Source organism: Melanostigma gelatinosum, assembly GCF_949748355.1.
Source record: "Melanostigma gelatinosum genome assembly, chromosome: 7".
Lineage (NCBI taxonomy): Eukaryota > Metazoa > Chordata > Actinopteri > Perciformes > Zoarcidae > Melanostigma > Melanostigma gelatinosum.
The window spans coordinates 14,988,709-15,007,659 of record NC_136640.1 but is presented as its reverse complement, the minus strand read 5'-3'; the positions used below and the strand labels follow the sequence as shown (position 1 = coordinate 15,007,659).

At 42.1% G+C, this 18,951-nt stretch overlaps 2 protein-coding genes across 3 annotated transcripts in view; both read left to right on the top strand.

Moving 5' to 3' along the window:
- The first annotated feature begins 569 nt into the window (after positions 1–569).
- Positions 570–3,486, top strand: c18h3orf33 (c18h3orf33 homolog (H. sapiens)). 2 transcript variants are annotated; one of them, XM_079272726.1, is made up of 5 exons: positions 570–724; positions 1,106–1,165; positions 1,480–1,639; positions 2,639–2,799; positions 2,954–3,486. In XM_079272726.1, the coding sequence occupies exons 1-5, from the start codon at positions 587–589 to the stop codon at positions 3,206–3,208; spliced, it is 774 nt and encodes a 257-aa protein (XP_079128852.1). In that variant the 5' UTR covers positions 570–586; the 3' UTR covers positions 3,209–3,486. The 2 variants fall into 2 exon arrangements, with proteins under 2 accessions (XP_079128852.1, XP_079128851.1); XM_079272725.1 differs by having other exon boundaries at positions 2,951–3,486.
- Positions 3,487–17,729: 14,243 nt separating this feature from the next.
- The window catches only part of plch1 (phospholipase C, eta 1), a gene marked incomplete at its 5' end in the record, with an annotated part of 41,627 nt that continues 40,405 nt past the window's right edge, over positions 17,730–18,951 (top strand). Inside the window, one exon of the mRNA XM_079272454.1 lies at positions 17,730–17,772. Coding sequence (XP_079128580.1) covers positions 17,730–17,772 — 43 coding nt within the window. The remainder of the gene's footprint in view (positions 17,773–18,951) is intronic.

Sequence of the window (18,951 nt, the reverse complement as noted above, 5' to 3'; positions counted from 1 at the left end):
TTTATTTTTCATTAATGGGGACATATGTTCATTTTTGCACAAAATATGAATTGTTATAAATATGCATAACAATAAGAATAACATAACATTTTCTGTCTGAGCCTTTTGCTTTGTGCATTGAAACAGGGTACAGCAGGTACGAAGTTATCTAGGTCAAGTTGTGCAGACAAAGATGGGGACCTGATTCCACCGGTAGGCTAATAGGTCGATCATTTGCAATGGGCATGAACTACTTACTTATATACATTTATATTTATGTATACAAATATATATTTATATAAACACAAACACATTTATAGGCATGGACTACTTACTTATATATACATTTATATTTATATTTGTATATTTATGTATATATATATAAATTTAGATTTGCTTTTGGCAGAGTAACTTTGATATTTACAGTGCCAAGTGAAAATGATTGCAATTTCTGTTTTTATTACATATACATAACGTGCGCCTGGCACGTTAACGCCATCCTGTCATATCCAAACCAAACCACAGGGCGGAGACTTCACTCAAGCAATACTGTTGTACGTCCCTCCCATGTGGGCGGAGCGTCGGATGCATCGAAAATGTCAACAACATGCCGGCGTCTTCCGGAGAAACAGAAACTGACGAGGGACTAACTGTCAGACAACAAAGAGATCGAGGAAGTCTGTCGGCTCGTAACATCGTGTCTGTAATATCTCAGTTTGCAGATGATCATTTAACACTTGTGCGGGTAGGAGTCTCTTTTGTGTGACCTGAATTTGACTGAACATGAGCGTGCAATGTAGTCACTTCATTGCCATGATGTGCGTGAGCCACGTGCATCTACGTTTAACCTGTCAGTGGGTGGAAACATGACACAAATCTGGACGGTATATATATATATTAAAAAAAACCATTCAGGATCCTCCAAGTTCCTCCCAAACTATTCCTCCGTACGAAATAGTGTCACCACACTGACCAGATCCTGTCAGGCTTCACCAGTTGTTCCCAGTGGGTTTTTTTGATGATCTTTTTTCGTTGTCATTATCCTAGACATGTTCAACTGGATTGATGGTACCACTGTTATCCTGTCTACTCTAAACCCTTCATTGCTCTTTTGTCTCTCACACAGAACATAAGCACAGGACTGGCAGTTGCTGGCATCATTGTAATTGCAAGGAGTATCAAACTGGTAAGAGAATTAAGGCACACACTGGCAAAGGGACCCTCACATCACAGACTCAGCTCACGGTTGCATTTTGGATTCAATGAGCATTTGCTGTTGCACAGTAATAACCTTTGTTTCAGGTTCAAATTTGACACTAATACTCCTCAGTAAAGTGGAAACTATAGATTATTGCAGTCCATCAGCTTCTGTTCTCTCACTTAATTCCAAATCTCATTGCGTCTAATAATGTTAGACTTGTAGTATGTTAATGAAATTCCATTTTCAGACAAATGAGTCATTTAGCGTGGCCACTCAGCTGTCTCATTCCACCTCTTCAGGTCACCACATTTCAAGCCGCGTCTGAGATCCCTGCTCGTTTTATTGAGAGGAACGTCAGCCTTCGTGGGAAAGTTCATTCAATCACAGAGAGAGGACTTGAAGTGGAACATGTCCCAATTTATCTGCCAGTCGTCTCTCCGTTTCTTTCTAAGCACAAAGGTAAGAGTATCCTTTGAGTGCAATCATGAAGGTGAACACACACACACACACAAATATTACAGCTTGCCATCTTACACATGAATAACCCATCAAGAGTGAACAATTAAAATGGTCCAATCAGCACACAGCTTGCCTCATTGGTTCAACAGCATGATGCGTTACTGAAGGGGCACCTTTTTGTCTTTTTCTACCCTAAAATGTCATTGTGACATCTTTACTTTGTAAATGTCAGACGGTTTCATTTCATCATCTTTTCATGAGTGAGAGTGACCGGTAAGCTTGTTATCTGTGTTATCAAATTATGGTATTCACTGACCAATAACATCAAGCAGCTGATGCTTTATAGAGAGTCAGAGATCAGCATCTTCAGTGTGAAGGACTCACATGAACAGATTGGCTCCTGTCGAGTTATTGCAAATATTACCTTTGTCCTACTTCACCTCCTGTGTTTTAAAGCTGGTTAGACCCATTGTTTGGGACTGTGGCTATACACAAAGAGGATTTACTTACATGTCCTTCATAGATGTGGTTGGTCTGCGTGTGCTATTTTTCAAATTAAGTCTCGGCCAATCACAGTTAGGGCTAAAAAATGGAGTCTTAAAAACCAAACCACCAAAATGAGTCACCACTAACAGTATTGAAAATTGGTTTGTAATGGAAGCAGGCATCACATTTTCCAATATTAGACTATTATGTATAGGAAAAGTTATTGTACAGCTGCTTTGTTTAGACCACATTTAACATTAGAAGAGTTTATTTTCGTTTGTTAAATTCACAAAAATTGAACATATTTATATTTTTCAAAATAAGGTAAAGAAAACAAAGGTATCATATTTTTTATTGGTACCAAAACTCATCATATTGGGTCTATAAAAAAATCATTAAAGAAAACCCAGCCCTGGTGATATTCAGTGTTACAGTGTACATAACTACAGATCAGCTATATCCTATGCTTTACTGTAACACGCATGGTAAATGGCTCTTTCATGTCCTCTTTAGGTGGGTGCAAGTCTCCAATGCTGGTGCATCTTGCAGGAGTGGAGTTGACTCCAGAGGGCACGGTATGGCTGCAGAAGAACTTGGCTCCTGCCCAAACAGTCTGGCTGAAACTTATCAGCCGAGAAGATGACATGCTACACTGTTTGGTGTCTCAAAGCAGGGTGAGTAAGTGAGACAAAGGGAGGGGGTCAGTGGAGTCAGTCTCACAGCCAGTGGCTGACAAAGTACTTGTATACATGTATAGTAGACGTATACCTGATGTGAGACTGTCAGGAGTTTATGTTCTATAAAGTAATTTCTTTGTCTCTCCAGCAGGGGTCGATGTGGAGCTACTGTATCAACGAAGAGGTCCTCAGGCTCGGTCTGGCTCACGCTGCGCCCGTGGTCGGGGTCCTGCCTGACTCTCGCCTCTACTGGCGTCTCCTCAAACGGCTGCACAGGGCAGAGGTCAAGGCTGAGAGGAAGGGGCGGGGACTGTGGAAGCAGGACAGCCTATGGGAGAGAGCCTCAAAGGTTGTCAGAGACAACGCTTTATTCAGACTGATGAGGAGGATCTTTAAGAAGACCTGAGACTGATCGTTCCAAGACAGAGTTATCTAATTAAGATGTGACAGCACATGATCTGCCTCATTTATTCTGTATACCTGTGATATCTTGACACAAAAGGAGTTTAACAATCTTATCACAGGCGTTAAAAAGTGCCATCCATCACTAATCTCTCATGTATGATAGATGTGCCTATCAAGTCAATGAAAACAGCTGGATTCCCCTGATCTTACAAAAAAAAACAATAGTTTTGTGTTTTTATTTCTACTATGTTTCACATAAGTTTGAAATTATTAAAAACACATTTCAAACCCAACTAATCATTTGGCTTTCACTTACCCCATTAGACCACAGCTTAGCACAGCCTCCTCTGTAGCAGTGTGTGTGTGTGTGTGTGTGTGTGTGGGACTCCCTACTAATCACTAAACGAAGGCGGGGTATGTTAATGGTGTTCAAAATGCAGAGGGAGGGTCCCTCTCACTGTTGCTATAGAAACACCAAATGTGAAATACAAAGCAAAGGCTAAACTCGATATGGCCGCCCTCAAACCCCACGGGAGCCTTACATGTTGTGGGGATCTTGAGGTACCTACAAAGAGGGCCCTTTTAGCCGTAACGTGATCAAGACATTTGACTCCTTAAATGGAACAGAAACGAGACCCAGCCTGTAAACTGCCCTGATTTCACGTGGTGTCATTATAGCAATGAATGAAGAACCCTATTGAAGAATAAGCACCAAATCAAATGCCATGTATTTCTCGGATTGTGCTCATGTGCTTGTCTTTAATGTTTGCAATACAAGTCCACTGCCAAAATTGCACCTTGTGCTGTGGTTGCTATCCATGCTTCATCCAAGCATGGCAGAGGAGGAGGAGGAGGAGGAGGAGGAGGAGGGCCTGCTAATGAAGCCAGACTGTAATGTGTGTCCCGTGGGGTGCAGGGTGAGGGGGTCTAGATGCAGTGAGTGGGAGCACCGGCCAGTCAATCCAATGGGCTGAAGGAGATTAGTGCAAAGGGGAGGAGGGTCACAGTGGTAGAAGGGATTTTGGGTCCAGGCACAAAGACAGCAGAGGAGGAGTCACAGGGGAAGGGAGTGAAGGAAAGGGGGGGGGGGGGGGTTGATGAATCAGCTCTCTTTTGTTGTGCAAATGTCACTAGCGACTGTTACTGGCCAAAGAGGCTTGTGATTGGTGGGCTGGTTTAAATTGTAAGGTGCATTTCAGGCTGATGGCTGTTGCTGCCAGACTTTGAACTCAGACAGAGGGAGGAGTGGAAGGGAAACCACGAGACGGAGGACCAGGGGGAAGGACGGGCAAAAACCTTCTGAAGCTGAAAGCGCGCGTCTTTTTTCGCAGATGATTGTCGAATATTTGTGCAGATAGGAATGTCTTTGTGTGAAATCAACGGTTCATATTTTATTGGAATCATGTGGTCATCAATGTGCTGCATGGTTACCTGCCATACTGTATATTGTAACTTTTACTCACCATTTGTCCAAATTGGAGCTTGAAGTTTCAAAGGAACAAGATTATTTAAAAAAGAATTTGGAACGTCAAGGTAGGATTTAGGAGCACTTGTTTCTTCATCATATTTTAAATACTACTGGGCAAAAATAATGTTAAAATGAATCATAACATTCCATTCTATTAACACAAAGTAAGTGAAGTACTGTCACATACTGGTAAAAAGGGTTAATACGGTCTATGTCAGTGTTCTCACATTTTGATATACAAGAATTGAATTCGTCTTCCCTTTATTTCTGTTCCTAGTGTTGAATCTAGATTACTCATTCAATCATTCCTTCCATTATCTCTTTGGTCCCTCGTGGAACAACTGTCCACTCCGAAATCCATTCCAGGTTTTTCCTTACTCCACTCGTCCCACACTGGTAGTACTAATTTGAAAAGGCACAGTGCTTGATGTAGTGGTGGGGTACTTGCCCACACTAGTGAAGTTGTTGGGACATTCTCTGTGCTTGAAACCACACTGCTGGGACTATCACTGGCTTACATTACATCTGTGCTTGATGCCATGGGCATGCAGTGCCTGGAGGATTACTGTTCTGGTGACAGTGGCAATATTTTGTGAGGAAGCTGACAACGTGGTTTGAAAATCTGAAACTGAACTGGCAGAAGTAAGTAAACCCTGTGATGCTTGCTGTGATTCATAAAGACATTTCTTTGAGGAAAACAGTGACATTGTATCTCACATGGTGCATTTTTCTAACTTAAAAAGACACTTTCCTGACACTTAACTGTGCACTTTTCTGACGACAGCACAGTTAACTGTCACTTTAAATGTATTGTTGTCAGGATACTGTGTACAGTATCCAAGCAAATGTGCACCTGTTAAACCTGTGTGCCTGGACACAGCTCTGTAATATAGAAACTCAAGACTTTTCAGTCCTTATCTTTATTGTACCCCTCTAAGGAAAGCCACAGACAATCAGGTTCAAAAGCATTTTCTTAATCTTGGATCATTTTGACAACCACAAACTGCCTGAGCTGATGTGATCAGGTATATATATTTGTCATGTACATTGGCTTGTGTTCTACTCGAAGCAATAATTCATCTGTGTGATTGATAAAGCATTTTCTGCTGCATGCGTTTCACATTTTGTGGTGCTCCTTCCCATTGTGCCTTAACTTAACAACAGAGATTTGCAGCAGGGCAGCATAACAAAGGCCTTTATTAAACTCAGCCGGCAGCCATTGAAGAGAGAAAGAGATGGGGCAATCCCCCGTCCCAGAGCAGGGTCCTTGGGGATTTTTTGATTTGATTTGAGTGGTTGTGTGTAGCTGCCCGGGTGTGAAAGACAAAGAGATTTAAAGAGACAGAGAGCTGGTGTGACACTGACTGCCCCCCAAAAAACACAAAGGTGACCCTCCATCTTTGCTCCTGCCTGATAAACCTTACAGAGTGTTGTCAACATCTCATACAAGGAGGGTCTTTGTCAGCCGGAGTTGGTGAAGCTTATTTGCAAATTGATAAAAGGCCTCAGGTCCAAACTCACTGTTGTGATGTGCATGTGCAGTTTGTTGATTGAACTTTCTCATGAGATGAGGCCATTTCTTGATTTCACCTGCTGTCACCATAAACACTTAACGTCAAACAACTACAACACTGAGTAGCTTCTACATCACACACCCACATGCACTGTAGAGGATGTGTGTGTGTGTGTGTGTGTGTGCAAGAATGCATCAGCCGTAAAGTGACTCCCTTGTTATTATGTGACTAGAAGTATTGTGAACAGTGTATCGGCTCGCTGGTGTAGGGTTGTTGGAGTGGGAACATGATTCGTTGTGGGACCTGTGATACCCTCATGAATAATTTAAGAGATGAAAGGAAGGGAAGACTGAGGGTGAACACTTTGGGATTGAATGAACCAAATTGTGTGTGATTTGTGTATATGTATTGTATGTGTGTGTGTGTGTGACAATGTATGAGTAAAAGACACAAATATAAAAGCAAGCAATGATAGCGCTGTCACTTTGTGCTACTGTATGTCATAGGCCAATCACGCACTTACTCATGTCTATTTACCAATAAAATGAACAGCTCTCTTCAGTCAATGAGGGTATTTAGCAGACAGTTTGATACAGTCTAAAACCTGAGAGTAAAAGTAAAGGATAGGGACAGGAGGGAGAGATTAAGAGATCGCTCTACATGAAATAGATCCGACGGTTTGGCTCGTGACCTTACCCACCCCTCAATTTCACAGTAAAGCAAGACGACCCAGACACATGTACACGTTTTACCACACACATGCACAGAGCAGCTCACATGAAAGTTAAGATAAGATTGCGCTCCTAAACATGCCGTACACTTGATATTCTGGCTATGGAGACACGATTTTCCCCTAAAATGGATGAATGTTTAATCAAGAGCATATTTTGAATTTATTAATAATTTCAGGATGTACTAGAAAATGTTCAGACACTTAATGATTCTCTTCTATAAACTTCTTATCTTATAAGTGTTTCATTTTTTAACATAAGTGCTCTCCAGGTATCTATTTCAGCTTTAAATCTAGACGCTAAATTTGACAGTACAGTTTGGTCACACAGCACTTTTGCAGAGGAGATTTCTTAGTTTGCGCCGCTTTTACGACTCCATAATGTTACAGCGTCTGTAGGCAACCTCAGATAGCCTCAGTGCCCCCTCGTAACAACTCTGACCCCTCAGTAACCTCGCTGCCTCGAGGTTCGCTCTGTTTCCTTATCAGGTCAACGGCTCTATGAAACAGCACTGAACAATTTAGATGCTACAACTTCCTCTTGCTTCCTCTTAGCCCGGTGAAAACACTTTAAGGCTGTTTTGTAGAGCTCAAATGATCAGTAAATCTATCTGCAACAATTTTGATTATCGCTTAATTGTTTAGACCTTTTCAAGCGAAATTGACAAATAATCTCTTGTTCTCTTCTCAAATGTCAGCATGCATAATTATGAATTGAATCGATTTGGGTTTTGAATTGTTGGTCAGATAAAAACAACCTATTTGAAGATGTTACTGTGGACTTCTTCCTATTTTCAGATATTTCATCGACCAAACAATAAATCGATTGATCAAGAAAATAATATGAAAATGAATCAAGAATGAAAATGATTCAGTTGCATCTCTAGAGATTTGAACAGGATGGTGTTCCATGTAGATTTTCTTGAACCTGAGGTAGAAATGTGAGCTTTGAAGTATAAGAAATATAATATTCTACAGTCTCGAAATTGACAATTAGCAAATAATTAAGTTTCGATTTTTTGTTAGAAGAAATACAAACTGTAGTGATACAGATATTTTACATGGCCCTGTGAGAGTAAATAACTTTTGAGCACCCCAAACCCCTAATACATGAAACAGGAACTTTATTTTACAGAAAGCATTTCCATGTTTGTAACAATGTTCAACAATGACAATATATTCACACGACTTTAAATGCCTTTTACCACTAGACCCCTAAACACCCTTTACTTTCATATAGCAATGAATGTGTTATGTGGGAGTTCGCAGGTAGGACCCAAACGCAAGACCACAGGAGACAGAAGTTACTATGAACAGGTTTTATTTCGAATGTGTGAAGGTGTGGAGCCCGTGGTCCGACACCAGAGTGGCAGAGCGACGGTGTGAGGCCCGTGGCTCGACACCGGAGGGCTGGCAGCTTGACGGCGAGAGTAGTCCGTGTCACACAAGGAGGGCAGAGCGGCGGAGTGTAATCCATACACACAAGGAGGGCAGAGGACGCCACGGGGTTGACGCGGGTGAAAGACGGTACGACCTGACAACCCCAGACTGCAGGGCCAGAGCTTATGTAGTGCCAGGAGACTCATTGGTGGGCCCTGAGTCTGGTGTGTCAGGCAGCAGGAGGTGATCAGCTGGAGTGTCCTCAGCTGTGCACACTCAAGGGTGTGGCCATGGGAGGCGTCAGGTCAGACAGGGATCCTGGATCCTGACAGAATGAGTGAAGTGGTTTTGGAAACCTGTCTAGCCATCAACATACCAAGACTGTTGACTCTCTCTCTTCTGATAACTGCTTAACAAGCAATTTCAAGCTACTCATTGACTCTGTAGAGCAGCAAGGTGGTTTCTCATCCATCCGGTGATTTCTAGAGAAGGGAGATGCGGGAAGCAAAATAACTGTGTTGGCTATAAACCTGTGCTTGTGCTTCACAAGCACAGGTTTAAAAATAAATAATTCGTATTATTATATTGAATACTGGTTATTAATCACTCAGCATTTATGGCAGCTGGTCACATAAAAAAGAATACCCATCGTATATATCTCTTTATTCATGTCTTAATAGAGTGCTCTTTGGCATGTGTCAATATGGGTTGACAGATGCTGCTGTCTGTGTGCCATGAGAGGGCCATTGTTACAAACAAATGCTTACCGGTATATGAGGGGTTATTTGTTACATGTGCCATGAATATTAAACAGCTCCTGAAAAAAAGAATTATGGTTTAAACCTGAGTTTTATGTTCATAGGTATGCTTAATGGTAACAACTTTGCAGGTGCTGTAGTTCTTTTATTATTTCTATTCAACTGTCTCACGCATAAAGACCCACAGATATGATAATTACAGGTGATAAATCTGATTAAAATCATTATATGTTTTGGCTATATTGCCCTTTATTCACGTTATCATTTTTTATTCTATATTTGCCTGCATGGACTTACAGCCTGTGTGAAATAGAAATGGATTGCTATCCTGTCAGATCAAATCTGTGTTTTACATCCAGAAAGGAAAAGGAAAAGCGGAAGTTCTAAAATGCTGCATCCACATATTTCAGATTGTTTTAGTTATGTTTCATTTAAATATCTACGACAACAAAACTTTTAACTTGGTAGCATCCTCGGCCTACTTCCTATCAGGGCCTCACAAAGAGTTGCTCATCAGGCAGTCTGGCAGTGAAACTTTTATTTATAAGCTGCTTTCTCTCCCAGTAGCCTGATAGTCTGGAAAGAGCAGACTGCATTCCCCTGAGGTTCGGGCCCCCTTGGTTACTGTTACACAAAGTCAGAAGAGCAAAGTCGTTTTACGATCTCACCTTGATCATGCACTGACACACACAAAGCAGCCTCAGCCAGGTTAGCTTAGCTTAGCATAAAGATTGGAAACAGGGAAATAGTTAGCATGGCTCTATCCACCAATCAGCACCTCTTCAGCTCATATCAGCTTCGCTTCTGTCTTGTTTGTTTGATTTGTACAAAAAAATCCTGTTTGTATCCTGGCTGCTTGGCAAACTCTCGTTGATGACAAGACTCAAGGCAGTCACTGCTCCCAGCCAAGAAGTAGTCCCGCGCATTACACCCCGCAAAACCACAACGCGCCATTTTTCGAAAACATTGTGAACTAATTAAACAAAGGAGATTCAACATGTTAATTAGTTGCATTTTTGGAGGCTGGTAGTAGTATTTTGTTACCTTTTTGACTATGATTCTAGCTGTTTCCCCTTCTTACCCTGATGCTAAGCTAGGCTAATAAGCTGCTGACTGCGTAGCTTCATATTTGATCGACAGACCCATCTAACTCTCGGCAAGATTGTGCATTTTCTAAAATGTCGAACTGTCCTTTTAATTTGGTATCATTCGAATGATCGTATTTGGCCTTCCCTGGTGAATACCAATCCACTATGCATATATGTAGTAATTTCCTTTGGTTCGAGTATTAGCATTTTTGCTTGTTATGTTTGCGACAGTATCACAAAAATAATTAACCGTGGAATGAGATGCTGAATTTATTTGAACCACTATTATAGACACTGTAGGATCTCTGGTGATATTTTCGGTGTAACTTGCAGTTACATGCAGTATTTGTAAAGTTTACTAACTTGCACATTCTGGTAACTTCTTTATGCCATGTGACTTCAATGTTTATGGTGGATTCATATAATCCAGCTGTATCGGGACCTGACATGCCATTAAAGCTGCTCAAACAGTGTCTTTCATCTCCCTCGACTCCTATCTCAAATATGGGCTCTGTTATGAAAACAAACAGTCATTTAGAAACATTATTCTACAATCAAGCAGTAAGCCACAAGGGGCCGTGCTCTACGGTGAGTTCACAGCAACAGAGAGGCGTTGCAGGCGTGAGGTGAAGCCGCATTTAATGACTATGAAGAAAAGCCTCTGATGACTTGTTATGCTCATAACATGAAGGAAACACCAACGTGATCAAAGCTCTATTTGGTTCTCTACCAAAGTACCACCAGATTATAGGACGATCACAAATATTTGCTCTTAGAGACCGTCATAGAGGTCTTTTCTACTTTTCTTTTTGCTGTTTTTCTTTGAACACTTCCCCTTTGTGTTTTTATCCATGTCTTGTTGTATAAGTGAATCTTTTGGCTTCCAACTCAACTTCCTGCACTGACTTTGAATCAGCTGAGGCCAACTTAACATTTAATAACTAATGATAAAATATTACTGATGATAAAAAGGTCTTACAATATTCAAAGGAACAGATATTAAACGTTGCTGATCTAATCTACAACTATAGTAAGAGAGCAGAGATTCATTGCATTATACAACAAACTGGTACGACAATACATTTATGCTATACAATTATCCAGCTTTTGGCGGAGTTCTGCACTGTACGCACACACTAATTTGCCATGACATGGGTGTCATATTCACAGAATGAGTGGGTCTTTGTCCCATATCATAAACCATGTCATAAACATCACAGACACAGCATGCTTCTGTGTTCTAAAGTGAGGTGGCGTTGGGGTCACAGGAAAGTACTTTCACCTAAAAGATACTTAACCCGTGAGCTCTACGTGTTCCACCAGACAGTCACCTCGTCTCGGGTCAGCCGGCACCAGACGCCAATAACTGTCTCAGAGGCTCCGAGCCTTTCCGGATCTATACATCTCCTGTGTGTGTGTGTGTGTGTGTGTGTGTGTGTGTGTGTGTGTGTGTGTGTTTGTAGTGGGATGCAGTAAATCAGAGGAAGACAGATGAGCAACAGGTGAGGAAACACGAAGCGGTCAAACTGGCAGGAATGAAAAGTGATCAAGAGGAAATAGTGGAAAATTGGGAATCCGGGAATAACGGCCAGGAGAAACAAAAGTAGGATGAATAAGAACACATCGAGAAAGAAGTAGGAATTCAAAGTGTACAACAAGTTGGACAAGAGGAACTAGATAGCGGGTTGGGAAATTGTAGGATGACAGTTCGGTAAAGAGGAGGATCGGATAATGTTTTCATGGTAGAAGGCAAGGCAAGTTTATTTGTATAGCACATTTCAAGAACAAGGCAATTCAAAGTGCTTCACATAAAACCATTAAAAGCATCAAAACACGAGGCAAAAGAAAAGGAGATTTAAAAACAATTAAGAACATTGATTGAAACATTAAAAACAGTCATTAAAACACTAAAAAGCAGTGTAAGAAATAAAATACAGTGGTATAGTAAAATGCAGGAAATTGATTAACATCCTTGAATGTGGTTCAATTAAAGGCAGCAGCAAACAGAAAGGTCTTCAATCTTGATTTAAATGAGCTGAGGGTCTCAGCAGACCTGCAGCTTTCTGGAACTTTGTTTCAGATATGTGGAGCAGAAAAACTGAACGCTGCTTCTCCATGTTTAGTTCTGACTCTGGGAACAGAAAGTAGACCGGTCCCAGACGACCTGAGGGGTCGGGATGGTTCATAAGGTAGCAGCAGATCAGAGATGTATTTTGGCCCTAAACCATTCAGTGCTTTGTAAACCAACAGCAGCATTTTAAAGTCAATTCTTTGTTGGACAGGAAGCCAGTGCAAAGACCTCAGAACTGGAGTGATGTGATCCACCCTCCTGGTCTTAGTGAGGACTCGAGCTCTGATTGACTTTTGTAAAGACAGCAAAGAGCCTGGCCCATTGGTAGGTTAAGCAGCTATAAGCTGTCACTGTAATTCAATTCATTCAATTACATGCTGATTTTGATTACAATAACAATAACATTTTTGAAGAGACCCGAAACACATACTACATGTTAAGGCATGGAAGAGGTGGTGACACTAACAAAATAATTTAAAAAAACATTTCAAAATAAAAGCCTAACAAAGTAAAACTGGACAAAAGCGTATGATAATTTCACAAATGGTGGAATCACAGGATGAAGTTTAACTGCAGTAAAAGGGACAGTTTTGTTGTAATTCCCTCTGTTTACTTCCAAGTTGCATAAATGGTCTTCTTTGCACACAACATTTTCTGTAATTGTAATGGTCACTCAGTTCTAAAATATTAAACTTTCTTCTAACTCTCTCAAGAATCCACAATTTATGAAAATGTAATTTGAAATGTTTGCCTTTCCCCCTCAAAGTCTCCCTGTCCAGAAAGGGAGCAAATTATATGTATATATATATATATAAAATAATTAAAACTCTCTTCTCCTCTACAGGTCATCCAATTGTTCATCCTCCCCCGTCCCTCCTTCTCCCACCATGAGCTCCTGGGTTGTGAACAGGAAAGGAGAGCCACAGTACCGCCGGCACTTCCTGACAGACAACAGCACCGTTCATGGTAAATACAGTATGACACACACACACACACACACATATACACACAATTTAATAACTAAACCTATTAATGAAAGTTCACACAGAATCAGTTTCTCTCTCAGTCTCTCTCTCTCTTGCAACAGAATAATGGGCAGACTGTACATATTCTCTGATAACTGTACATCATGGGAATGAACAGCAGAGGGAGACTCGTCTCCATTATTGTGCCTCAAACGCTCAGGCTTTTATATTGCAGACATCACAGCCAAGATTCAGTTTTGTGACCTCAATAAAACCTTATTCATCATCATCATCATTTCCCTTTATGCCTCTTGGCATGTAGGGCAGCAACAACAGTCTTCCACTCCTGTCTGTCCTGGGCGAGTCGCTGGATGGTGCCCCATGAGTGGTTTAGGCTCTGCATCTCCTTCTCCACAGTTCTTCTCCGTGTGTTTCTTGGTCGGCCTCTTTTTGTTTTCCCTTCTGGTGTCCAATGTAAAGCTGTTCTTGTGATATCAGCAGGATCTTTTCTCAACACATGTCCGATCCATCCCCATCTTCTTCTCATTAGGATGGTCTCCATGCTTTCGTGTTGGCATTTGTCATACAGTTCTTTATAAAACCGTATTACTGGTACACAAAACCACAACCCCAATCACTGTGTCATGAATGAAAATCTGTCCCCAGCACTTCATTCAGACATGATGTGTTTTTGCTCATATGAAAACACGTGTCCTAGCGGGCTACAACACCTGAGTTGTATTGCTATATCTTTCTTCTCATGTGTGATTCCTGCATATTAGTACTCATACAGTGGACAGTTAAAGGAAAAAGACAAACCGGCATAGAAGAGGATTTGCGTCCTGTTTTTCTACTAAATATTTGCATGCATTGGCTTGAATAACCTGACACATTTATGCAAAGATCTTTATACCGGTATGTTATATGATTCAATGAACAGCAGCAAATAGTGTATTTGTCATTCTCCATGAAGCTGACATTAATCCAGACATCAATTTGATCATGATTGATGAGTTTCGAGGCAGTCAGGCTGCACACACTGACAGATCCGCCACACAAATCCAGAATAAATCTCTGATCTCGGTCTGCCTTTGTGGCTGTCACACATTCAGCAGAAGAGACCGCCTCACCTTGACTTACTATAGCCAGCGTCCACATCCCACCCCTGCAGACTGTGTACAAGTGTGTACTTTTAGCTGGTCTGCGAACCACACAGAAACCAGGCCTGCTTCACTCTGCTGTGGATGATGGATTGACCTGATTTATGCAGAGATTAAACACAAGGGTCTGCTTCCCCTTCCTTCGTTCATGCGTAGAAATATTGATTGATTTTGTCCCTTTGCAAATATGTTTTTCCAAGTCAAAGTACATTTTTCCTTGAGAATCTGTGATTATTTTACAGTGAATACAGAGCATGAAATGGGAGACATTTTTATAAATTGCCACAAAAATAAGCTGCACTACCCTTTACCCCCTCCAATCCATTTTCTGACAAGAAAACATATTCTGATGCTAATCTAGTCACATAGTCACATTTATTATATCCAGGCTGCTAAAAGGGATGAAGGAAACAGAAACAGAACATAGTGAATACATTGTATGTGTCTTTACCAGACTTAAGATCCTGATCTCTGTCTGTATTCCCCGCATGTGTCCCTCACAGTTTGTGCTTAATTGTCACACAGAACCATTTTGTAAACATCTGCCTCTTGCCGCTTTCCCTGTCAATTTTCCGCATGTAATTGCTTCACGCCGCCTCTTTCCCTTCCTTCCAGTTGTTTCCACTCTTTTGTGAATGACAGATTGGCTGATGGTTTTTGTTTGGACATGGTACATAAATCAGTGTAAGAAGGGGGCTTGAGGGGAGGGGGGGCTGTCTGTGAAGCAGGTGTGGATGAAAAGAGGTTTACAACTTAAATCAAAAGTGAGCAATCACTGGAAAGCCCCATGTAGCCTAGTTGCAAATACACAGTGTACGCCACACACACACACACACACACACACACACACACACACACACACACACACACACACACACACACACACACACACACACACACACACACACAGTGTTGCAGCATTGGACTGAGGGTGACACTGGTGGTTAGACATGTCTTTTTATTCCTCCAGACAGCACTTATCGATTTGGTAACCTCTACCTCTGGCTCTCAGTGTCTGAACACGAGTGTGTGTGCGTGCAAGTGTGTGTGTGGCTGAGTGTGCTTGGGCACTCCATAATTGTCTCCTGCAATCCTAAATGAAATTACTTTAATGTGGACCAATGAGGAAGACGAATTCAATTCAATTCAATTCAATTTATTTTTGTATAGCCCAAAATCACAAATTACAAATTTGCCTCAGAGGGCTTTACAATATGTACACGTTTGACATCCTCTTGTCCCGGAACCCTCACATCAGAACAGGAAAAACTCCCCAAAAACCCCTTTAACGGGGAGGAAAGAGGAAGAAACCTGTGGGAGAGCAATAGAGGAGGGATCCCTCTCCCAGGATGGACAGACGTGCAATGATGTCATGTGTAGAACAGGATAGTGAATTACAACACATTCAATGTAATTACAGCACATTCAATGTATGACACAGCCACGACAGGAGGCAACACCTGGTCCAGGTAAACCCGGATACACAGGAACCTGTGAGGCGAGAAAGCACAGAGACTCTGGTGAAGAAGCAGGTCAATAATGTGCATTAATGGTATCGGTAGTATGAAATAGTAATGTGAGTAATAATAAAAGTGATATTAGCAGTTGGAGTCAGCAGGGCCATGGTAGGAGGAAGGACCAGGGTCCAGATGAAACCATGCTCCATGGAAACCTGTGAGGAGAGGAAGCACAAGGACTCCGGGGAAGAGACAAAATCAGTGCTGTGCATTAATGGTATCGGTAATAGGATTAATAATGTTAACAATGAAGATGGTAGTAGGTGTCAGCAGGGCCATGGCTGGTTGAAGAACCAGTGTCCAGATAAAACTGCGGTCATCCTGTGAGGCGAGAAAGCACAAATACTCCGGGGAAGAAGTAAAGTTAGTAATGAGCATTAATGGGACATCAATGCATACAGACGGAGGTGAAGAAGAGGAGGAGAGCGGTGCTCAGTGTAGGAAGTCCCCCTGTAGTTTTTGCCTTTACCAGTTTGTCCATGGGCCGGTCCAAGGCAAGCCAGAGCCAGCCCTAACTATAAGCACTATCAAAGAGGAAAGTCTTAAGCCGACTCTTAAATGTGGTGAGTGTGTCTGCCCCCCGGACTGAAACGGGAAGCTGGTTCCACAGAAGAGGAACCTGATAACTGAAGGCTCTGGCTCCCGTCCTACTTTTTAAGACTCTAGTAACCCTGAATCACTGGATCGCAGCTCTCTAGTAGGGCAGTATGGTACTATAAGCTCTTTAAGATATGATGGAGCCTGACCAGTTCGGGCTTTGTAGGTAAGTAAAAGGATTTTAAATTCTATTCTAGATTTTACAGGGAGCCAGTGCAGAGAAGCGAATACAGGAGTAATATGATCTCTCCTCTTAGTTCTTGTTAGTACACGAGCTGCAGCATTCTGGATCAGCTGGAGAGATTTAAGAGATTTATTAGAGCAGCCTGAAAATAAGGAATTGCAGTAATCTAGTCTAGAGGTAATCTGGGAGCTCCCGATTGACCAACACTTTCATTAAAGGACTGACTAGCATACATCTGAGGCTGGACACACACACACACACTTACACAAGCTAAACTATAAATACATGACAGAACTCTCTCTCTCTCTCTCTCTCTCTCTCTCTCTCTCTCTCTCTCTCTCTCTCTCTCTCTCTCTCTCTCTCTCTCTCTCTCTCTCTCTCTCGGGAAACGGGCCCCAGTGTGCACACTACCCTCATATTCAATTTTTCCTGCTGCTCAAAACGAGAGACATACCGAGAGCGTAAAGTAGGTCATAGCGCTGGCATCCCTGCGCAATGGGGACTCTTTGGGATAGACACTGGGATGGCTGACCAAATGCAAACAAACAAACAAACGTATGTGACACGAGTTCGGTTTGGTGGGTATTCAAACTGTCGCCACACAGCTGAACCAGACTGTCGGGCAAAGCTGATGAAATTAACCGAAATGTCCAACTCTTGCGGTTAAGCCACTGCTCTGTGCGCTTAACACAGAGCAGTGTCCATGCTCAGTCCATGCATTGAGTAATCTCTTGCTTGTTAACAACCACTCTCCTTCGCTCCAACGAGCGTGTGAGGAATCCGCTTCTCGTTTTGCGGCTGTGTGTTGCGGCTGGTGAGAGGAGCGGATGTGCGCGCAGCGGCTGTGGATGTCAGAGGTTTGAGAACCCACGATACAGATCGTACAGGGGAGGCAGATGTCGAGGAGCAGCTTGTTAAAAAAAGTGACACTTCATTATCATGGCGCATTTCATGTGAACGTCCAATCATCATGGAGGAATGGACTAGTCAGGCACGGTTTGATGGTTTTTTGAGCTGCTGCACTTAGGAGATAAAAATGATGTCCAAAACGCATGGAGGGCGCTTGTGAGATCAACACATCGAGTCCTAAATGGCAGAACTTGAATTTTGCAGAAATCTCAGTTTGGAGAAGGGTAAGTTGTAATTGTCAAGCTTTTTCCCGTTTGGTTATTTCAACTTTCAGTCACATATGGAGAGAAATACTGTGTGGTGGATGCATTCCTTTGGATGCCGAGTATTCCACTGCGCTTGTTTTTGTGCAGAAATGTCATCCCCCAAGCTGTTACAAACAGCAGAGTAATTCATCTTAATTGAGGATTGCCAATTAGCATGAAGGCTTTATTGTGTAATAATTAATGTTTATTGACATTTGGGGTACAACACATCCGAATTATGTTTTTTTAAGTGCATTTGATTTATAAACTGTTTTTGTCAGTTGATATGAAAGCTCATGATGAAGAGCATCATTGGAGTAGCGGGGAACTGTCCCTCAAAATGCCCCCTTTGTTCTTGTCACTAGGGGGCAGACAAGCCTTTTAATTAGTTGATTTGACAAGACTTGCTCTGCCCTCAGACCACATAGCATCATGCATCACATAGGTGTGGACGTTCTTTACCATCCTGCATCCTCTGCACTGGTCACAAAAATGTGTATGGGTTCTGTCACTGCAGCGCCTGGCAGAGAAGCTGCCTAAGGGATTTACAGATCACACAGCATTACCGCATGCCAAAACTCAGTAACAGCAGTGGATTGTTTTTGTCATCAGCATTAGCAGAAGGAACCCCTTGAAACCCAGACAGAGCATGTTGAGTACCACACACTTTGACAGAGCTTTGGGCGAGCTTTGATGACAAAATGTAAGTCCAAACTGTCCCCTGGCTATTAGCGTGACCCCTTTGCTCTCCCCTGTACGCTGTCAAAAAATATGACGCATGCCTGGCACTTAAAAAGCAGGATGTGTCAAGCTGTCAGTCTTCACCCCCTACAGCGCCTGCCTTTCTTTATCTATGTGAGCGTTGGGGTGTGAGAGGGAGGTTCCAGCTTTCTTCAATGGCCAAGAGGGCTGCCTTTTAATTCATTTTGGCAACACTTGTGCTTAGAAGACGAGCCCTTGCTGAGAGAGAAAAGGAGAGAAAATGATGGAGGGAGGAATGTTTGGAGGCACATGCATGGCTGCTAATCTCCTCCACATGGAGGAAATTGCTTTTCCATGTAAAATGTGTTTTTCCTCATGTGTCTCTCCTGTACTGATGATGATGATGAATCTCAGCATGCACCCCCTTTTGTCTCTGCCTCTTCCTTTCTGTCGCTC